Source organism: Carya illinoinensis, chromosome 9, assembly GCF_018687715.1.
Source record: "Carya illinoinensis cultivar Pawnee chromosome 9, C.illinoinensisPawnee_v1, whole genome shotgun sequence".
Taxonomy (NCBI): domain Eukaryota; kingdom Viridiplantae; phylum Streptophyta; class Magnoliopsida; order Fagales; family Juglandaceae; genus Carya; species Carya illinoinensis.
In genome coordinates this window covers 34049000-34068462 of record NC_056760.1, presented here as the reverse complement: position 1 = coordinate 34068462, position 19463 = coordinate 34049000, and the positions used below count along the sequence as shown (strand labels likewise).

The 19463-nt window shown below is 35.2% G+C and overlaps 2 protein-coding genes across 2 annotated transcripts; both read right to left on the bottom strand.

Annotated features, from left to right (window-relative positions):
• Nucleotides 1–2736: 2736 nt before the first annotated feature.
• Nucleotides 2737–3762, bottom strand: LOC122277025. The gene is made up of 2 exons (XM_043086909.1): nucleotides 3412–3762; nucleotides 2737–3108 (listed from the first exon to the last, which is right to left on the bottom strand). The coding sequence occupies exons 1-2, from the start codon at nucleotides 3760–3762 to the stop codon at nucleotides 2737–2739; spliced, it is 723 nt and encodes a 240-aa protein (XP_042942843.1).
• A 12990-nt stretch (nucleotides 3763–16752) lies between these two features.
• LOC122277024 lies at nucleotides 16753–17217 on the bottom strand. Its single transcript, XM_043086908.1, has one exon. It carries the CDS (start codon nucleotides 17215–17217, stop codon nucleotides 16753–16755), a length of 465 nt encoding a protein of 154 aa, XP_042942842.1.
• Between the last annotated feature and the right edge of the window lie 2246 nt (nucleotides 17218–19463).

The window sequence follows — 19463 nt, the reverse complement described above, 5'->3', positions numbered from 1 at the left end:
TTCTACAAATTAACATATAACATTCGAACTTTACAACTTTACATTCGAACTTTGGTGCTAATAATTGTTACGGTCGCACGTAAGTACATATAACGTTTGAACGTTGGCACTAAATTTTTTTACGTTCGCGCATAAATATATATAACATTCAAACGTTAAGGTGACATGTGAACAAAATAACTAAAACATTCAAACGTTAAAAATTTTTTCTCTAACATTTAGTGACAGTTCCCACAAACTGTCACAGAAAAAGCCTTTTAGTGACGGTTTGGAGACTGTCACTATCTATAATCCATCACTAAAAAGCATATTTGTTGTAGTGGATGAGCACTGCAAATTAAAACATTGACTAGTGCCTATTTGATTTTTAGTTTGAAGCGTTAACAAGTACTATAAATAGTCTAAAAGCTCTTTCAAATATAAAGTGATTTAATTTAGCCATCTAAAAAAAAATTAAAAATTCACTTTTCTTTTATAAGAGCTAGCACTAAATTGAAACTTTTCATGCATATATATATATATATGAACGTATGTATGCATCCATGCATTTATGTATATCAAGCAATGAATAACTTTTCGACAATAGAATTTTTTGATAAAAGTCTATAAAAAGAGACCCTACTACGTATACCTACAACAATCTCAAAAGAGCACTAAATATATAGCTGAAGCTTATGACAATTAAGAGGACATTAAAAAGCATGAATCTATTAAATCTGTATAAATTCATAGGGTTGTGCAAGTATCACGTATTAATATTATATATTATATTTTAATTTTAATTTTATTTTATTATGTAAGATGTGACATATTTATTACTATTAAATAATAAAAAATAATCTAATAAATAATCATCTAATAATCATAAATATGTTACATTTTACTTTATAAAATAAAAATAAAATAATAATATAGAGTATAGAATTTTTCATTACAAACGTACTAACGAAACCTCCACATATGCCAACCAATCAATTAGTATAACCCTCGATCGTATTAGAATATCCTCTCCATTTATTAGGTAACATGAGTCTTTATATACGGGACCACTTTGAGTCTTAAAAGCTAGCCACCATAATCAATAGTACTAGGCCACGGCTGTCAACATGACGATCAAGGCGAGTACCATTCATTTATGATCCGATCGAGTTGTCGTTGGAAGTATACATTTTATTAGTGGGACCTACTATTGTACAAAGAGTTTGTATGAAATTGTCTAGTATTTCAAACTTGTATTAGCATTACTTATAAAAGAATTGGAGGAGTGATGTTTAAACTTGATCTATATATAGGTCTTTGCGTAAACATGAATTTTAATATAGATAAAAAAAAAATTAAGAAATGCTATGACTATAAAGAAATTATATAAAAGTAAAATCATAATTTGATATTAATTTGTATGATATTTTAAATTTATTTTATAATAAAAATAATTTTATAACTTTTATATTATATCAAGACACATTAATTAATTTATAAGTTATTTTTTGTCACAAAAATATTTTTCAAAAAATTCTTTGCTTTAAATCATGATTCACTAGAGCACCCAAACATTGGGCAAATTTCTAAGTTCCTGCCTTGGACAGTACGTACCTACTCCCAACGATCGGTCCTGGTAATGGTATGTGTGGGACCTTTTGAGGCAATTGCTGAGGTAAGGTTAATATATAGGTAGGTAGGTGCGAGGAATATTGGTAGATATGGAATTTTGGTCCACCTTACCAAATAGCTGATCTTGCCAATTATCCAGGCTATTGTGAGGACTGATCTTTTCTAAACCATTTGAAAAATTTTCTATTTAGGTCTCTGGAAGTGGAATTTTTTTAAAAACTCATAAGTAGGATTTTAATATTAAGTAATATTAGATATAATTATGAGATGTGTAAATATTGCATACTCATTTTCTTAAAAAAAAAAAATAGAGTCTATTCATAAAAAATTAATTTTTTTATATATATTTCTTGTTTATTTAATTTTTAAAAAAATATATATAATATTTATACATTTTATAACTATAAATATTATTTATCTTTAATATTAATAAATATTACGTGGGTTAGATCCCAACTCCATTAGGGCTCTACTAATCCTTTTTTTTTTTTGAAACATCAAACAATACCTTTCATTCATTCATCAAAAATGTGCAAAACAGCACCTGATTACAAGCACTCAAAAACCATTTCAAAGTTCCACATTAGAACAAGGTTTTTCTTTAATAATAAGACTAACAATCTCTACAGGTCCCTCTTCTATCCAACACCATTCCCCTTCAATTCTCAAGGCTCTCTTGGCAAGTTCATGAGCCACACTATTCCCTTCTCTATGTATGAACATCACAGACCAGTCAATTCGATTCAGGAGCCTGCCACGCATATCTTTGAACATCTGATCCATCCAAGCATTTACTCCCATATCCTCTGTTACCCCTTTGATAATTCTTTCAGCATCTCCCTCAAACACTACATTCCTTATATCTAGCTCCAAAGCTAAATCCATAGCTTTCCAAAGTCCAGCCGCTTCAGCCATATCAGAGGTACCATGAAACAGTCTTGAAGCACTAAAGGAAAACAGAATCTCCCCTAAGTGATTTCTTGCTATTATGCCCAACCCCATCCTGTTTTCAACCTTATCTATGGCCACATCAAAATTCAGTTTAGAGGTTCCCATATCAGGTGGCTTCCACTTGGTATCTTTCCTTCTTTTTGCGTTGGAGTCCTTTATCAGTATCAACTCAGCTCAAGATGCTTGAAAGCACTTAAGCCTGGATAAAGCATTGGTGACAACTCTGGTTGGACTCTCAAACTTGCCTTCAAAGACCAAGTTATTCCTTCTTGTCCATAAGCCTCTCAAGATCATAACTGCCTCTGCTACCTTGTTTTTCTGCAAAGTTTCCTGCATATCAGACCAGATATTAAAGAATTCCTTTTCCTCACAGATCCACTTTTGCAAACCACTATCATTTTCTGCCCAAACATCAGCAGCAGCTGGACACGACCATAGCACATGATCAATAGTTTCATCCTTTAGACCACAAATAGGGCAGGAAGCATCTTCAATAACTCTCCTCTGCCTTAAATTCTGTCTTGTAGGCAAGATGCTGTTTACAGCCTTCCACAGAAAGTGTTTATCAGAATTAGGCACATCAAGATTCCATATACCTTACCATACTCTTTTCTGAGCTTGTCTATTTGAACACTCACCCGACCTTTCCCTTTCCATGTCATTACACAAATGATATGCACTTTTCACAATAAACATACCATCCTTAGTGTAACCCCATAGAAGTTTGTCTTCCTCTCCATTCCAACTCAAAGGTATGCTGCAAATTTGAGCAGCTTCCATTCTACTAAATATCTCCCCAATCAACCTCTCATTCTAGCAATGGATATATTCAAAAATAAGAGAGCTCACCTTGGAATCAACCTCTAACCGATTGACTGGGGAACTAACTTTGAAACCTGCAGCATTGGGAAGCCAGTTATCAATCCAAATGGCAATACTCTTACCATTTCCCACTCTCCACACACTTCCTGCTTTGACCAAACCTTGTGCAGCCAATAAACTCCTCCACATATAGGAAGGTTTATATCCAAGCTTAGCCTCAACAAATTGGCCCTTTCTATAATACTTCTCCTTCAAAATTCTTGTTGTCAATGAATCAACCTTAGTTTGTAGCATCCACCCTTGCTTGGCAAGCATGGCTTTGTTAAAATTATCAATGTCTCTGAACCTGAGCCCACCTTCCTTCTTAATATCTCCCATTTTATCCCACCCCTTCCAATGAATACCTCTTCCCTCTTTATTACCATTCCACTAGAATCTTGCAAACATAGAATTAAGCTCTCTACTCAGCTTCTTTGGGAATCTAAACACATTCATGGTGTAAGTTGGAATTGATTGTAAAACAGCCTTAATAAGTATCTCACGCCCAGCACTTGACAGAAAAGAATTCTTCCAGCTGCTGACCTTCCTCCACACCCTTTCTTTAATGCCTTTGAAAGTTTCATATTTAGATCTACCAATCATAGTAGGAAGACCCAGATATTTACCATAAGCCCCTAAAGAATCAGCACCAGCTTCTTTCAAAATATCCCTCTTAACAGCATCTCTTATATTAGAACTAAAGAGTAAAGCTGTCTTCTGTCTGTTTAACATTTGGCCTGAAGAGACCTCATACAGCTTCAGAACCTCATGAATAGCCAGCCATTCTTCTCTACTTGCTTTACTGAAAATCACACAATCATTAGCAAAAAGAAGATGATTAATACGAGTCCCTCCTCTTGCTGCTGCTACCCCTTTGATTCTTCCATTAAAAGCAGCTTGACTTAGCATAGAACTAAGCCCTTATGCACATAAGATAAAAAGATAAGGAGACAAGGGGTCTCCTTGTCTTAAACCTCTTGTTGGAGTGAAGCTCTCTCCCATCTTTCCATTGATAATAATAGAATATGAGACTGAATCCACACAAGCCAATACCAACTAGATCTATTTTTCACAAAAACCCAGCCTCGCCATGATAGCTTTCAAAAAAGACCACTCTATACGATCATAAGCTTTAGACATGTCGAGCTTTAGTGCCATGCTTCCCTCTCTTCCATTTTGTCTTGCTTTCATAGTATGTAGGATCTCATAGGCCACCATCACATTGTCAATTATAGATCTACCTGGTACAAAAGCACTTTGAAGACTAGAGATTATATGAGGTAAAACATGCTTAAGCATGTTCACTAATACTTTTGCTATAAGCTTGTACAGCACATTACATAAAGAGATAAGTCTAAAATCATTAACAAAAAAAGGGGCTTCTACTTTTGGAATTAAAACAATATTGGTCTAGTTTAAAACACTAGGCATACCTCCCCCATTTAACACTTCTAAAACAGTCTTACTCACTTTAGGACCCACGACATCCCAATGGTGTTGATAAAAATCTGCTCCAAATCCATCAGGACCAGGAGATTTAAAAGGCCCCATCTGTTGAAGGGCATTTGAGACCTCTTCTTGCTGAAAAGGAGCCACTAAATCTTCATTCATCTCCCTTGACACTTTGCTGCTTATGCATTGAAGACAAGCCTCAATGTCTTTTGCCCTCGGGTTTGAGGATGAGAAGATATTCTGAAAATGTTCTTTGAAAGCATAAGCAATATAGCCTCATTACTTCTTAAAACACCTTCAGAATTTCTAATTTGATGTATGAAGTTCTGTTTCCTCCTTTGCATAACACATGCATGAAAAAACCGTGTGTTTCTATCCCCCTCTTGATACCAATGCTTTTTTGCCCTTTGCCTCCATTTAAGATCCTCTTTATGTAGTAAGACCCCCAGTTCCTCCTGGATTTTCACAATCTCAACTTCATTATGTTGGTTTTCATCATCCTGCAGCTGTTTCAGGAAATCTAACTTCTCTTTTATAACTTTATCAAAATCTGAGATAGTAGATCTTCTCCATCTTGAAAGGGACACTCTACTCATTCTGAGATTATGTTGAACATGACTGATAGAATCATCATTGGGCCTCTCATGCAACCATACTTCCTTGATTATGTTCCTACAGCCTTCCTCTTTACCCCATGCCACTTCATATTTGAAAAACTGGTGGCCCCCTCTTGAGAATGGAGACTGCTGCCTATATGAGAAGCATAATGGTCCGTGATCCGAGCTTCTAGCAGCCATATTCTCAACCTTTAGAGTTTTAAAAAGATCAAACCATCCTTTGTTTGCTAGCCCTCGATCCAGCCTTTCAACTATAAAGGTTTCATCTCTATGCTTGTTACACCAAGTGAACCTTGAACCAGTCCATCCCACATCAAAAAGCTCCCCCAACTCTAATGCCTGCCTGAACTTACTCATCTGAGCCTCACTTCTCTCATTCCCCCCTCTTTTTTCATCTTGTGCTAAAATCTCATTGAAATCTCCACAAGTAAACCAAGGTATATGATTAGCAGGTTTCAAAGACACCAGTAAATCCCAAGACCCTTGCCTCTTGCTAGCTTCAGGATGTCCATAAAAACCCGTAAACTGCCATTCAACAGCCTCATAACCAGTTTTAATCATAGCATTAATATGAAATCTAGAATAGGATTGAATAGACACCCCTATTTCAAGTTTCCATAGTAAAACCAAACCTCCACTTCTGCCAACAGGATTGACAACAAAACATCCCTCAAAATTCAGCTTCCTCTTAAGGAACTCCCATCTATGAGAAACTAACTTGGTTTCCATTAAAAAAACCAAATCTGGTCGCTTTTCCTTCACTAAATAGTGAAGGTCATGAACTGTTCTGGGGTTACCAAGCCCCCGACAGTTCCAACTTAAGGTTTTCATTGCTCTTTGGGGCGCTGCTCCGCAGCCACCGCCAAGTTTGAAAAAGTGCTACACACAACCCCTTCTTCATTATGTTTTACTTTTTTGGTCTCTACTTCCCCCTCACTACCCTCCTCTACAGCACTAGTCCCCTCTTCCTTGAGACACTCTGGATCCTAGGAATGGGAACTGTGCCTTGTTCCCTAGCACGTTTTTTCCAACCTTCTAGTCCTTGGAGGCCTGATGAATGTATCAGGTAAAAGAGTCTCATCAACAGCTTCAATTTGGTTATGTCCCACAGCCGCCTTCAACATGTCCTTGCTGCCTTCGCCTGCCATACATGTTGTTTGGGCTACCACAAAATGGTCAGGGCCCAAGCCCTCAACCAAAACAGGATCCAGATCCAAGCCCAGGCCCAAAGATACCTCCTTATCTTGCAAAGGAAGGGTCTGTTTGACACATCCCAGGGATCTCTCCTCAGTATTTATCTCCTGGTCACTACACTTATCTTCAACTACTTTATCACCTGATAACTCCATCCCCTTATCATTTATAACTGCCATCGGGTCAAAAGCTTGCTGATTAGTACATGCAACAAACTCTACGCTATCTTCATTATCCAAGTTCAAATTTGAACTTAAGTTAGATCCTGGATTATCGCCTATCTAGTGTCCCGAGCCTGACTCTGAGTCCCCATCGTCCATCGGGCCCTTCTTCCACCTTCCACCATCACTTCTGCTATACTTCCCGTTAAGAGAAGCCTTCTTAACATAATGAGGTGCTGCCCGAAGCCATGGCCCAAATTGATGCATCTTCCCAGCATGCTAAGACAGATTCTCACTCTTTGTCGTGCAACCAGCTTCATCATGAACAAGGAACCCACACATAAAACAAACTTTTGGCAATTTTTCATACTTAATGGGAATCCATACATTATCACCATGGAAATTAATCATTCTTCCTCGATCCAGTGCTTGATAGAGTTTTAGTTCAACTTTTATTCTTAGGAATTCTCCCCAACCAATGCCATCATCCGGGAGGTCCACCTCAATGACTCTTCCAAGAGTCTGCCCAATCTTCTCCCCATGCACAAGATTCATGTGTGCAAATGGCAAGTTGTGTAACTGCACCCAGAACTCTTCCCTATCAAACGTGATCTTGCTTGGTTGATTAAAACCATCAAACAACTTAAGAACAAACACATAATTATCAAAAAGCCATGGCTTCCCAGATAACACTTTTTGCTTATCAGCAATTGTGGCAAATGTGACTATAAAAGTGTTTGATCCATACTCATGGAACACGGCCCGTTTGCTTATCCACCACACCTTAGCCATTGTTGAGACTAACACTTCCTTGCTCACCATACGGTCTGAAAACACCTTTCCCACCAAACTTCGCTCACCCTTCTCCTTGGTCACAACCACCTCCTCCTCATCCAAATTCAGTACACTCGACTCACTCTCTGACAGTCTCAACTTGCTCCATCGCTCTTGGATATCCTCCATATTATTCTCACGTAACCCAGCAGCCCAGGCGAAAGTCACCTACCTACCTTTGAACTTCACCTCGTGCTCTTAGAGAGAAAACGAGAGAAGACTATGAATTGAGATAGGGCTCTACTAATCCTACAATCGATAAGGTTGACGTGTTAATTTTATGGTAAAGTCCTGAGCAATCATTAAAAAAAAAAAAAGTGTCATGTTATGTACAGTCAACATTTAAAAATTAAAAAGGAAAACAAAAGAACATGTCACGTTCTTCTATGAAGTCTTCAAGTTTCACTCGTGTCATGACCTTCAGCAGGTGTCAGCTCACATCACGTGTTGGTAATTTAAACCTTCTAAATTCATTTTCTTAAAATCTATCCTTTATAAGAACAATAAAAAAAATAAAAAAGTAATAATAACATAAAAAATTTACGTGAAAATTTTAAAATAGAAAAAAAACTATCAGACCCAAAGAAAAAAATTTACTATATAAAAAATTGTTACATTCACATAATATTTCTCCTCATCCTAAATACACCCACAAAACTTCTCTACTAGCAAAACTTTAACTTTACACATCTTCCCCTTTTACAAAAAAGGCCAACAGAAGAATTTAATTAAAGTCAAAAGTTATTAGATAAGTTTTCAACTGATGCACTCAAACTAGGAGGTTAAGCCTCTTATTTATAAACTTAAGGATTTGCTTCTTGTTTTTATTTCCCATTGGTGTGGGACTAAACAAAGGAGCACAAAAGTCAACAATCTCCACCTTGCAACTTTGACTGGTTCACAGTCAAGCTCCAACTTAATGTAGATTTTCATAACTTTCGTTATCATGTTTCACCATAAAAGCATACCCATTCAAAATAAATCAATTCCAACTATTTCACTTCAACCCATGTCGAAAAACAAGCTTGCTGAAAATTATGGTATAACTTCCACGTTTGGTTTTCTTGGAAGGTCATCAGCTATTGACATAAATTTCTACCACACACCCTGCATCAATGTCAAACCAATGTCTGTGTGCAAACTTGTGGATCAGCTAACATTAATACATCCTCTATCATGGCAACTTTGGGAATTAGCGGCATGCCATAAGGATGTACATGTCTCTTTTAAATATCAAAGTATTTCATGGAGAGAGACACAACATTAACATCATTTCCAGTATCTCCATTTACTAACTTGGAGCTACTTCTCGAACCTGCTCTAGTTTTTGGACAATTTTACTTGACATGCCCAGATTGTCCACTCTCCCAACAGACTACTTTCTTCTTCATTAAGTTTTTCATCTTCCCATTTCCAGCTACTACCATTACAAGTTCTCAAGTAGAACATTACTTTCATTACTTATTCTTCTCTCTTCATAAAAGATTTTAATGGAAACTTTTGAAAAAATTATTTTCTCATTCCCATGTATCAAAATAGGTTTCATGTGCTCATAGGAAGGTGAAAGAGACCAAATGAATCTCAAGGCTTGATCTTCATCATCAATTTTAACTCTAATAGCTTCTAGCTCAGCGACAATGCCATTGAGAACGCTTAAATGATCTGAAATAATTGTACCTTCACTCATCCGCAGTGTATGAAATTGCTTTTTCAGGTACACACGATTTGAGACGCCATTCGTCTTATACAACTCTTCAAGTTTTTCTCAGAGTTCTTTTGCCGTAGATATTCCATGTACATTTGCAAGAACATTTTTGGTTAGGCACAGAGGTATTGCACTTTCAGTTCTCAAATCCAGATCCTCACAATCTTCATTGCTCATTTTAGATCTACTTCTTTCACCAGTCACATTAGTACCAGTGTTGACTTCAGGTGTTGATCTGCCCTTCAATACCTTGTGTAATCTTGATTGAATCAAGACATCCTTGACTTGTACTTGCCTCAAGCCAAAATTGATTCTCCCATAAAATCTCTCTACCTCAAATCTGATAAGATTTGAAGGCTTACTTCCTGACATTACTTTGATGAATTTACTGTATAAATGAATAGTACCTCACTAAGTAAGTTCTCAAGAAAAATTAGAGAATCACAATGGACATACTTAAAATTTTCAATCTCCTAGACAGATGCTGCTTAGACTGTACATATTCACACTACCACACTAAAGCTCCACCCCACAAAAAGAACCTAGTGGCTCTGACACTAATTGTTAGTAATTTGGACCTCTCAAATTCAACTCCTCTAAGATCTACCATTTGCATGAATAACAAGAAAAATAGAGAAATAATAATAACACAAGAAATTTACGTGGAAACTTCAAAACAGAAGAAAGACCACCAGACCCAGAGAAGAAAATTTACTATGTGAAAATTTGTTACAATCACACAATTTTTCTCCTCACCCCAAACACACCCACAAAGCTTCCCCAATCGCAAAATTTTAACTTTACACATCTTCCCCTTTTACAAAAAAGGTTAACAGAGAAATTTAACTAAAGTCAAAAGTTAATAAACAAGCTTTCAACTAGTACACTTAAACTAAAAGGATAAACCTCTTATTTATAAACTTAAGGATTTGCTCATTCTTTATTTCCCACCAATGTGGGAGTAAACAAAGGAGCACAAAAGTTAATATCATGTACGCATGTGGCTGGAAAAAAGGTGATACTACGGTACTACCAACTTCTCATAGTAAATCGATAGGGAGAAACGGGTGGGGGAATCGGTGAAGGAAGATGATAGAGAAGAAAGTAATGTTAGATAAGAAAGTAATATTAGATGCAGTTTTATAAATGATAGATATCATATAGTCTTTTTAAATAAGTTTATATTTTATTTTTTAAAAATCTCGAGATTTATTATAAAAGAATGAGTTTTGTCACATGAATATTGTCCTATTCTGACGCCAGATAGTATAGAAATTATTCTATTGGTTAATTTTAATAGATAATTGAGATGGGGTAGACAAGAAAATTCACCTAAAATATAGAGAAAACTATGAATAATATTGATTAATAGTACAATTTGAAATTATTTTATAAAACCCACAAACCAAACTTAAATAACTTCAAAATTTGAAATTATGAAGATTTTTCTAATTATGAAAAAATTTAAATTATTGTATGAGATATTAATACATAAATAAACAAAAATTTTACTAGGAATTTGGTCAAAATCATAATTAAAATTATTTTCAAACTTGAAACTAAATATTTATTAATAAGGTAAGAATAAGCATAAATATATGATTTAAGAGAAAATAACTAATATTACTCTTAGTCCAAGAAAGATATTAAATTTTTTCTTCCATATTTGTATAAATTCATATTCTTAATTAAGATAGTACTTCAATACAATTAACATAAAATCTACCTAAATATCTCATATCAATTTTGATTTGCATCACATTCGTTTTCAAAGAAATTGCTTGAAGTTTGCATATAAAACTATACAGATCATTTTGCCAAAGAAAAACCAGACAATTAATGTCGGTGAGAGTTAGAAGACAATGAAGTTTTTTCTCACAAAAGAGTTAAGGTTGAATTACCATTATAACACTTCTTCCTCCGTCCTTCTAAGCTTGCTTTTTTTCTTTTTTCTTTGTTTCTTTGTTTCTTTTTCTTTTTTTTCTTTTTCTTTTTTTTTTTTTTTTTTTTCCAACCAAACGCACCCACAATTACCCAATAGGAGAAAAAACAAGAAAGAAAGGAAAGAAAGAATTAGAATACCCAACTGTGTCGACCTAAGAAAATGCATAGCAATTCTAATTGGCTGGATATATAAATATATATATATATACATATATATATTATATGTTTTATTTTATAATAATTTTTACACTCAACAACCTATCTTGCATTATTTATTTTTCAGTAAATGCTTTTCATCACATGGCCATATATGTAAGGTGTTGCATCATCATCATCATCGTGAGCATATGAAAAGATCTAGTTTTTTTTTTTTATACTATATTCTTAACACTCACCTCATGTATAGGTCAGACTCTTATTTAATATACTTTCGCTTAATAAGTAATAGGCTGATTAGCATATAGAAGATTTAATTAAACAGGTAGAGCTTAAAGTCAAACTTTGAACCTCTAATTTGATACCAAATAAAACCATTAGTTATCACAAAAGTCTAAATTAAGAAGAAGATTTAGATTTAATATTATATATATTGTATTCTTCACATAACAAACAAGATGGAGAACCTAAGTCAAAAAATTAAATAACACGAAAAGATTAAATTAAAAAGTTCAAATCGAGATCATAAAATCAGAAACAGTCAAAACAAATATAATCGCAATATTTGGAGGTCTTTCGAGGCTATAAGCACTGTAAATTAAAAATACTGATCAGTGCCTGTTTGATTTTTAGTTTGATAAAAGTGTTGAGAAGTACTATAAATAGTCTAAAAGCTCTTTTATATAAAAAAGATTTAGCCATATAAAAAAATTAAAAAATCACATTTATCATTATTATTATTATTATTATTATTATAAGAGCTAGCACTAAATTGAAACTTTTCATGCATATATATCAACCAATGAATAACTTTTCGATAATAGAATTTTTTGATAAAATTATAAAAAGAGACCCTACTGCCTACAACAATCTCAAACGAGCACCCAATATATAGCTGAAGCTTATGGCAATTGACAACATTAATTAAAAGCATGAATCTATGAAATCTGTATAAATTCATGAGGTTGTGCAAGTATTACGTATTAATATTATATATTATATTTTTATTTTATTTTTATCGTATTAAGTAAAATATAACATATTTATTAATATTAAATGATAAGAACGTATTTAATAAATAATTATTTAATAATAATAAATATGTCATATCATATTTAATAAAATAAAAATAAAATAATAATATAGGATATAAAATTTTCCATTACAAACGTGCTAACGAAACCTCAACATATGCCAACCGGCCAATCAATTAGTATAACCCTCGATCGTATTAGCATACCCTCTCCATTTATTAGGTAACACGAGTCTTTATATATGAGACCACTTTTGAGTTTTAAAAGCTAGCCATCATGATCAATGATACTAGGCCATGGCTGTCAACATGAAGACCAAGACGAGTACCATTCATGATTCATTTATGATCCGATCGAGTCGTTGTTGGAAGTATATATTTTATTAGTGGGACCTACTGTTGTACAAAAAGTTTGTATGTAACTTTCTATTACTAAGCATTAATCGTAAACGAATTGGAGGAGTGATATTTAAACTTGATCTATATATAGGTCTTTGCGTAAACGTGGATTCCACGTTAAAAATCTGTATAAATAATGAATTTGTTAAATATTTTAATTATATTTATATGAGACGAGAAGTTTTATATGATTTAGATCAAAAGTTGATAAGAGATTTTTTATGAATTTTGTTACATATAAATAAAGTTACGTATAAATCTGCGTATTAGTACTAATTCTTTCATACTTAAAAGTTATATTAATACTGTTTTTAATAAAATTTACTTTTTGATCAATCACAATAAATTGGTGTACATATTAATACACAAGTGTGCTTGTAACTAGACTTTTTCATTTTTGATATAAATAAAAAAATAAAAATAAAATTGAGAAGTGTTATGATGACAAAGAAATCGTATAAAAATAAAATCATAAAAATCTGACATTGCTTTATATGATATAATATTAAATTTATTTTATAATAAAAATAATTTTATAATAACCTTTATATTACATAAAGAGACGTTAATTAATTTATAAGTTATTTTTATGACAAAAATATTTTTCAAAAAGTTCTTAGCTTTAAATCATGATTTTTTTTTTTTTTCTCTAAACAAGCAAGTTATATATATATAGGGGTATTACAAAGTACAATTACAAAGTTCAAGAAGGATCAAAAAGAAAGAAATGGAAAGAGTCATCTAAGGGTATGCTTCCAAAAACAAGATTGGTTGCTGCCCATTGCGCTACAGAATGCGCACATCGATTTGCAGATCGATGAATTTTGACAAAACTCCAAAGCGTATGACTCGCATACAGATGTTAAATATCCTTGATGATATTGGAGATAGACCAGTTTGGAGCAGAAGATTGTTCTTGAATTGCTGAAAAAACCAATTGTGAGTCTCCTTCAAAAATAACCTGAGTGTGTTTGGATTGAGCCGCCATTTCCGTGGCTAGGAGAGCTGCTGTTGCTTCAGCGACAAGAGGGTTCTGAGTCTGGATTTTATCAGTTTGAATGCTATGAAAATTACCTCTATGATCTCTGCAGACAACTGAAAGGGTGGAAAAAGTATCTCTGACTGCAACATCAAAAGAGTAACTCAAGAAATTCGGTGGTGGAGGTTGCCATATTGATTGCTTGTCCTTTTGCTTCGTATTCCAAGAGTTCTTATAATTGAGATAGATGTGATTCAGTTGGATCTTTGCTTCTTCAATATTGAATTGGAGTTGGTTGTGCACTATGTCATTTCTTTGTTTCCAGATAAAATCTAAAGATATGACTGCAAAAAGTTGAAAAGAATGAATTTCTGAAGCTTGAAGGCCTAACTCTGCATGTGGAGAAATGATCATTTTGATCCAATCTGAAATTGATGAAATCGGGAGAGCTTCTAGATTTAAAGGCCAAGAGCTTTGACTCCATAGAATTCTCGCTATTGGGCATTGAATAAAGAGATGAAGTGTATTTTCTTCAGCTTGATTACACATCGAGCATTCATTCGAAACTGAGTTTGAAATAACTTCATTCACTCTTGCTCTGGTTGGGAGAATATTCCATAGTAGTTTCCATATCAATAGCTTGTGCCTTTCATGAATTTTCAATTTCCATAAAGACTTGAATAGGCTTTGTGAAGCACGTTGGTATGAAGATTCTTGCCCATTGATAATTACCTGATATGCTGTTTTGACAGAGAATTTTCCATTCTGAGATGGGGCCCAAACTATTCTATCTTGGATCTGTGAGAAGAGTGGTAGAGGGATTTTCAGAATTTCTGTGGTGCTCTCTTGCTCGAATAAATCTTGCATCTTCCTTGTATCCCAATGTCTTGGATTACCTGTGATGAGGTCTGAGACCATTAGATCTGGATGAGCTTGATCCATTCCCTGCAATGGGTTAGGCTTAAAGTTCTCCTTAGTAGGTATCCATGGTGCTGCCCATATGTTGGTTGTGAGACCATTATTAATCTAAATGCATCTTCCTTTGGTAATTGTGTCTCTCGTATGTAGAATACCTTTCCAAAAATAAGAATCTGATTGGCGTTGTTGGACTTGCAAGAAATCTGATGTTCTGAGATATTTTGATCTTAGAATTTCATACCATAGGCCAGGCTGTCTTTCACACATATCCCATCCTGTTTTTGCTAGAAGAGCTTGATTCATGTTTGTCATTTGGCGTAGTCCAAGGCCTCCTGAAATTTTTGGTTTACAAATGGATTTCCATGATTTGAGAGTCAGATTATGGGTCTTATCTTTTGGAAATCCCCACCAAAAGTTCTTGAAACTTGTGTCTAGTATCTTACAGACTGTTTTGGGAATCAGAAAGGTTGTCATGCTATATGTTGGAATAGAACTTGCTACTGATCTGATTAGCATTGTTCGGCCCGCCTGTGATAAGATTTTCATTTTCCATCCTTCTAATTTTTTCTCCACTCTGCTTAGAAGCTCTTTGAAATTTTCTTTCTTGTTTCTACCAAAAGTAGTTGTGAGACCCAAATACTTCATTTTTTCTGAAGAGACTTTGTATGGAAGCCAATTGTGAATATCTGACTTGACTGCATTGTTGACATTTCTTGTGATGAAGATTGTGGATTTCTGCATGTTGATCTTTTGGCCTGACCATTGTTGGAATTTTGTTAAATTTTCTGAAATTGCTTGGGCATTGTCTGCAGTTGCCTTTGCAAAAATGATCGTGTCATCTGCAAATAATAAGTGTGAAACTGGTGGGCTTTGCCTACTTAATTTGATTCCTTCCAAATTTCCTCTTGCTTCTTCTTTTAAAAGGATCCTTGATAGAACTTCTGTTACTAGAATGAAGAGAAAAGGGGATATTGGGTCTCCTTGTCTTAATCCCCTTTGAGAGGTGAAGAAGCCCCTCGGTGAGCCGTTAATAAGAATAGAAAAAGTAGCTGTGGTGATGCATTCTTTAATCAAGTTAATCCAGTTTTGGCTGTAACCAACTAAACTCATTACCTTGAATAAGAAGTCCCACTCGACCATGTCAAAAGCTTTTTCCATATCAAGTTTGAGGGCCATCATTCCTTTGTTTCCTTTTTTCTTTTTGAGAAGGTGAAACAGTTCATGAGCTATGATAGTATTTTCCTTTATGTTTTTGCTTGGGACGAAAGCTGTTTGCAAAGGAGATATAATGGTATCTAAGGTTAGCTTGAAACGATTGGCCATTATTTTGGTTATGATTTTGTATATGACATTGGTGAGACTAATAGGGCGGTAATGGCTTGGGTTATTTGGATTTGGAATTTTGGGAATAAGAGCGATATTGGTATGATTGATTTGTTTCAGCAGTTTCCCCTTCTGAAAAAATTCTGCACTGCTGCCACTACCTCCTGTTTAATGATGCTCCAATAATGTCTATAAAACAAAGCTGTCATACCATCTGGGTCGGGTGCTTTATGGTTAGGGATTTGTTTTAGGGCCCCAACTATTTCTGCTTCACTTGGAACTACTTGAAGATTTGCATTGTCTTGGTCTGTAATTTGCTTCTCAAAAAGATCTTCTAAACTTTCCGGGAAAGTAGGTTTTGTAGAAGCATAAATGGATCGAAAATGACTGATAAATGTAGTTTCAATAAGAGTATGATCCATAGACCAATTACCTGGGCCTAATTTGACGGCGTCGATTGAATTTCTTCTTCTTCTGATTGTTGTTGATAAGTGGTAGAATTTGGTGTTAAGATCAGTTGAAGTGAGCCATGCTATTCTTGACTTTTGACGCCACAAAGTTTCTTCATGTTGTCTTTGTTTTTGAAGCTGATGTTGGAGTTCCTTCTCTTTTTCCTAGTTGTACTCACCAATCGGTTTGCTTTGGATATCAATCAAATCTATTTCCAACTTTTGTATATTGTCCTGTATTCGACCAAAGTGATTTCTATTCCAGAATTTGAGAGCTTCTTTTGTAGATTTGATTTTCTGACAAAGAATATAGGCCGGATTGCCCTGAAAGGCTTTGTTCCATGCTTCTCTGATAATGTTATGACTGAGCGGTTCATGAATCCAGAATTCTTCAAATTTGAAAGAAGAGGCATGTTTCTGGTTGTTGATTGTATGAAGCAACAAAGGATGATGATCTGATGCTGATGATGCCAAGTGTTGTAAAGATGCATCAGGGAATAGAAGTCTCCATTCTTGAGTTGCCATTGCTCTGTCTAATCTTTCTCGGATGAGAGCCATATCGCTTCTGTTATTAGACCAAGTGTATTGAGGGCCCGAATAACCAATGTCTATGAGGCCGTGTCTGTCCATGATTGCTTTGAGTCCTCGGTTGCTATTGGTAATAAAAGGTCGTCCCCCATACTTTTCATTTTGATTGATAACATCATTAAAATCTCCTATACATAACCAAGGGCCATTAAAAGCTTGATTAATAGAGTCTAGGTGGCTCCAAAAAGACGCTTTTTGATTCTGTTGTGCAGGAGCGTATACATAAGTAAGTAACCAAGGATGATAAGACGGATCAGAATACACCAAAACAGAAAAAGCATTCATATTCAGATTGACCGGTTCTAAGTCCAACCCCGGTCTCCACATAAGTAACAAACCACCTTTTTTACATACTGCAGGGATACAAACAAAAAGATGGAAACCTAAACTATGTACAATAGATATGGTGCGATCATCCGACACCAAGGTTTCCGACAAAAAAACTACATCAGGGTTATATTTCCTAATATTAGCCCTTAGATTTCTGATTGTATTGGGTCAGACAAGGCCCCTGCAATTCCAGGCCAGTGTTCTCATTTGGCTTTTGGAGGCATTTTGAAGCTTGCCTCGCTAGCTGATTTGGATTTGCTGTGGGAATGAGTAACTGGCTTACTATACGGATTCAACCTTCCCTTTCCTTTTGATTTTTTTCCTTTGCCTTTTGTTCCTGATTGCATGTCCATGAGAGTGAGAGCTGTTGTAGATTCTTCTGAAAAAAACATTTTAACTGTTTCATCCACTTGCTCTGATTTCTCTGTTTTGTTGAGGCGCTGTGATTTTCTTGTTGGTTCATAAAAGGACTCTGTATCTTGTGGCCTTTTGGATGGTAGAAGAACTTGTGGCTGAGATTGAGTAGACAGAGATAAACCTTCTTGAGTAGACAGAGATAAACCTTCTTCAGGTGTGCCAAGAATAAATTCAGTTTCAGTTGGTATTTCCAAAGGTGCAGCCGAATTATCCACTAACATTGAACTTGAATCTTCTAACAACTGAATTGTAAGATTGGATTGAGTTGGATTTATTTCTGGAATAGGAGCATGTATTACCGTGGATATGCAATGGTCTAAAGAAGCTAACTGAGTAGCAGTAGAAGTAGAGTCTGTAGCAAAACCTTGCTTCCCGTTAGAATTTTTCAGAAGATGGAATTCGGCTGACTTGAATTGGTGTGGGATGGGCCGGCTTGTAGATAAATCTGGTGGACTTTTAAATTGAGGACAAACCTCAATGGGCTGGACAGATTTAAATGTTGCTTGATGGGCTGTTGAAGGTCCAGGCCCAGACATATTCAAAGTCTGAAGGCTCTTGTACTCCTTGAAAGCAGAATAGATTTTCTGCCACTGAGCATTCCACGGTGTTTCAGGTGCTTCCGTCGGCAGTGTATTATCTTGATGGCTATGCACGTGTTCAGCTGTCCCTTCCTTTACCTGCTGTTCTGAAACCAGATTTGAAGACAAAGAGGATATTTTGCTGCAATGAGAGGTATGGTTGTGGGATTCGGTCGGTGACTCTTCAACAGTAAAGATATTTATTCTTCTGGTTGGGGAAATTAATGCTCTATGTTCACTGTAGCAGACTAGATCTTGAGGGAGTGCTGATTTCGTGCCGTTGAAGGTTTCCGATGGGTTTTTGGTGGCCGATTTGAGGGGGCAAGATGAATCCAGTCTGGGTTATTTTTTTTCACCACCGATGTTCTTTCGGTAACTTCTTGCTAACCTCTCCTTGCAAACAGATTCAGATTTTGTTGTTGAACATTGATTGGCTGCTCTCTGTTTTGATTACCATATAGATGAGTTTGACTTGAAATTTTCCCCATGAAATCGGTTTCTGTTGGTTGCCCGTGACCTGTTTGTTGAAAAGCCTGAGATATGCCTTGGTAGTTATTATACTCAGCTTTGATCCAGGGGCCATAAATTAATCTTGTAGTGGGCGAACTTAGAAATCCACAAAAAACTTGGGAATGACCGAGTCTACCACATGCATAACAGAAGTCTGGAAGTTTTTCATACTTAAAAGCTATCCATATTTCAGAGTTGTCTAACCTTGGCATCATAAATCCTTGCTGGAATGGCTTAGTGACATCAATTTCAACCTTGAGTCTGATAAATTTTCTGAAAGCTAGTCCATAAAGAGGATCCTCTTCCACTTTGATCAAAGTTCCAAGTGCTCTCACTATTTGAATAGCATTTTCTAAAGTAATATAATCCAAAGGCAGGCCATGGATTTGCACTTGGAATGGAGCATGATTCAAATTGATTTCTTTGTGAGTGGCCCCAGTTGGCCACTCTTTT

What these genes read in the sequence shown, in the direction of transcription:
- LOC122277025 (XM_043086909.1), bottom strand. Translation starts at nt 3,762, where the DNA reads ATGGGAGATATTAAGAAGGAAGGTGGGCTCAGGTTCAGAGACATTGAT. An exon ending in GGTTAGAGGTTGATTCCAAG is followed by an intron (nt 3,109 to 3,411) that starts GTGAGCTCTCTT and finishes TTTCTGTGGAAG; the next exon opens with GCTGTAAACAGCATCTTGCC.
- LOC122277024 (XM_043086908.1), bottom strand. Translation starts at nt 17,217, where the DNA reads ATGGACAGACACGGCCTCATAGACATTGGTTATTCGGGCCCTCAATAC.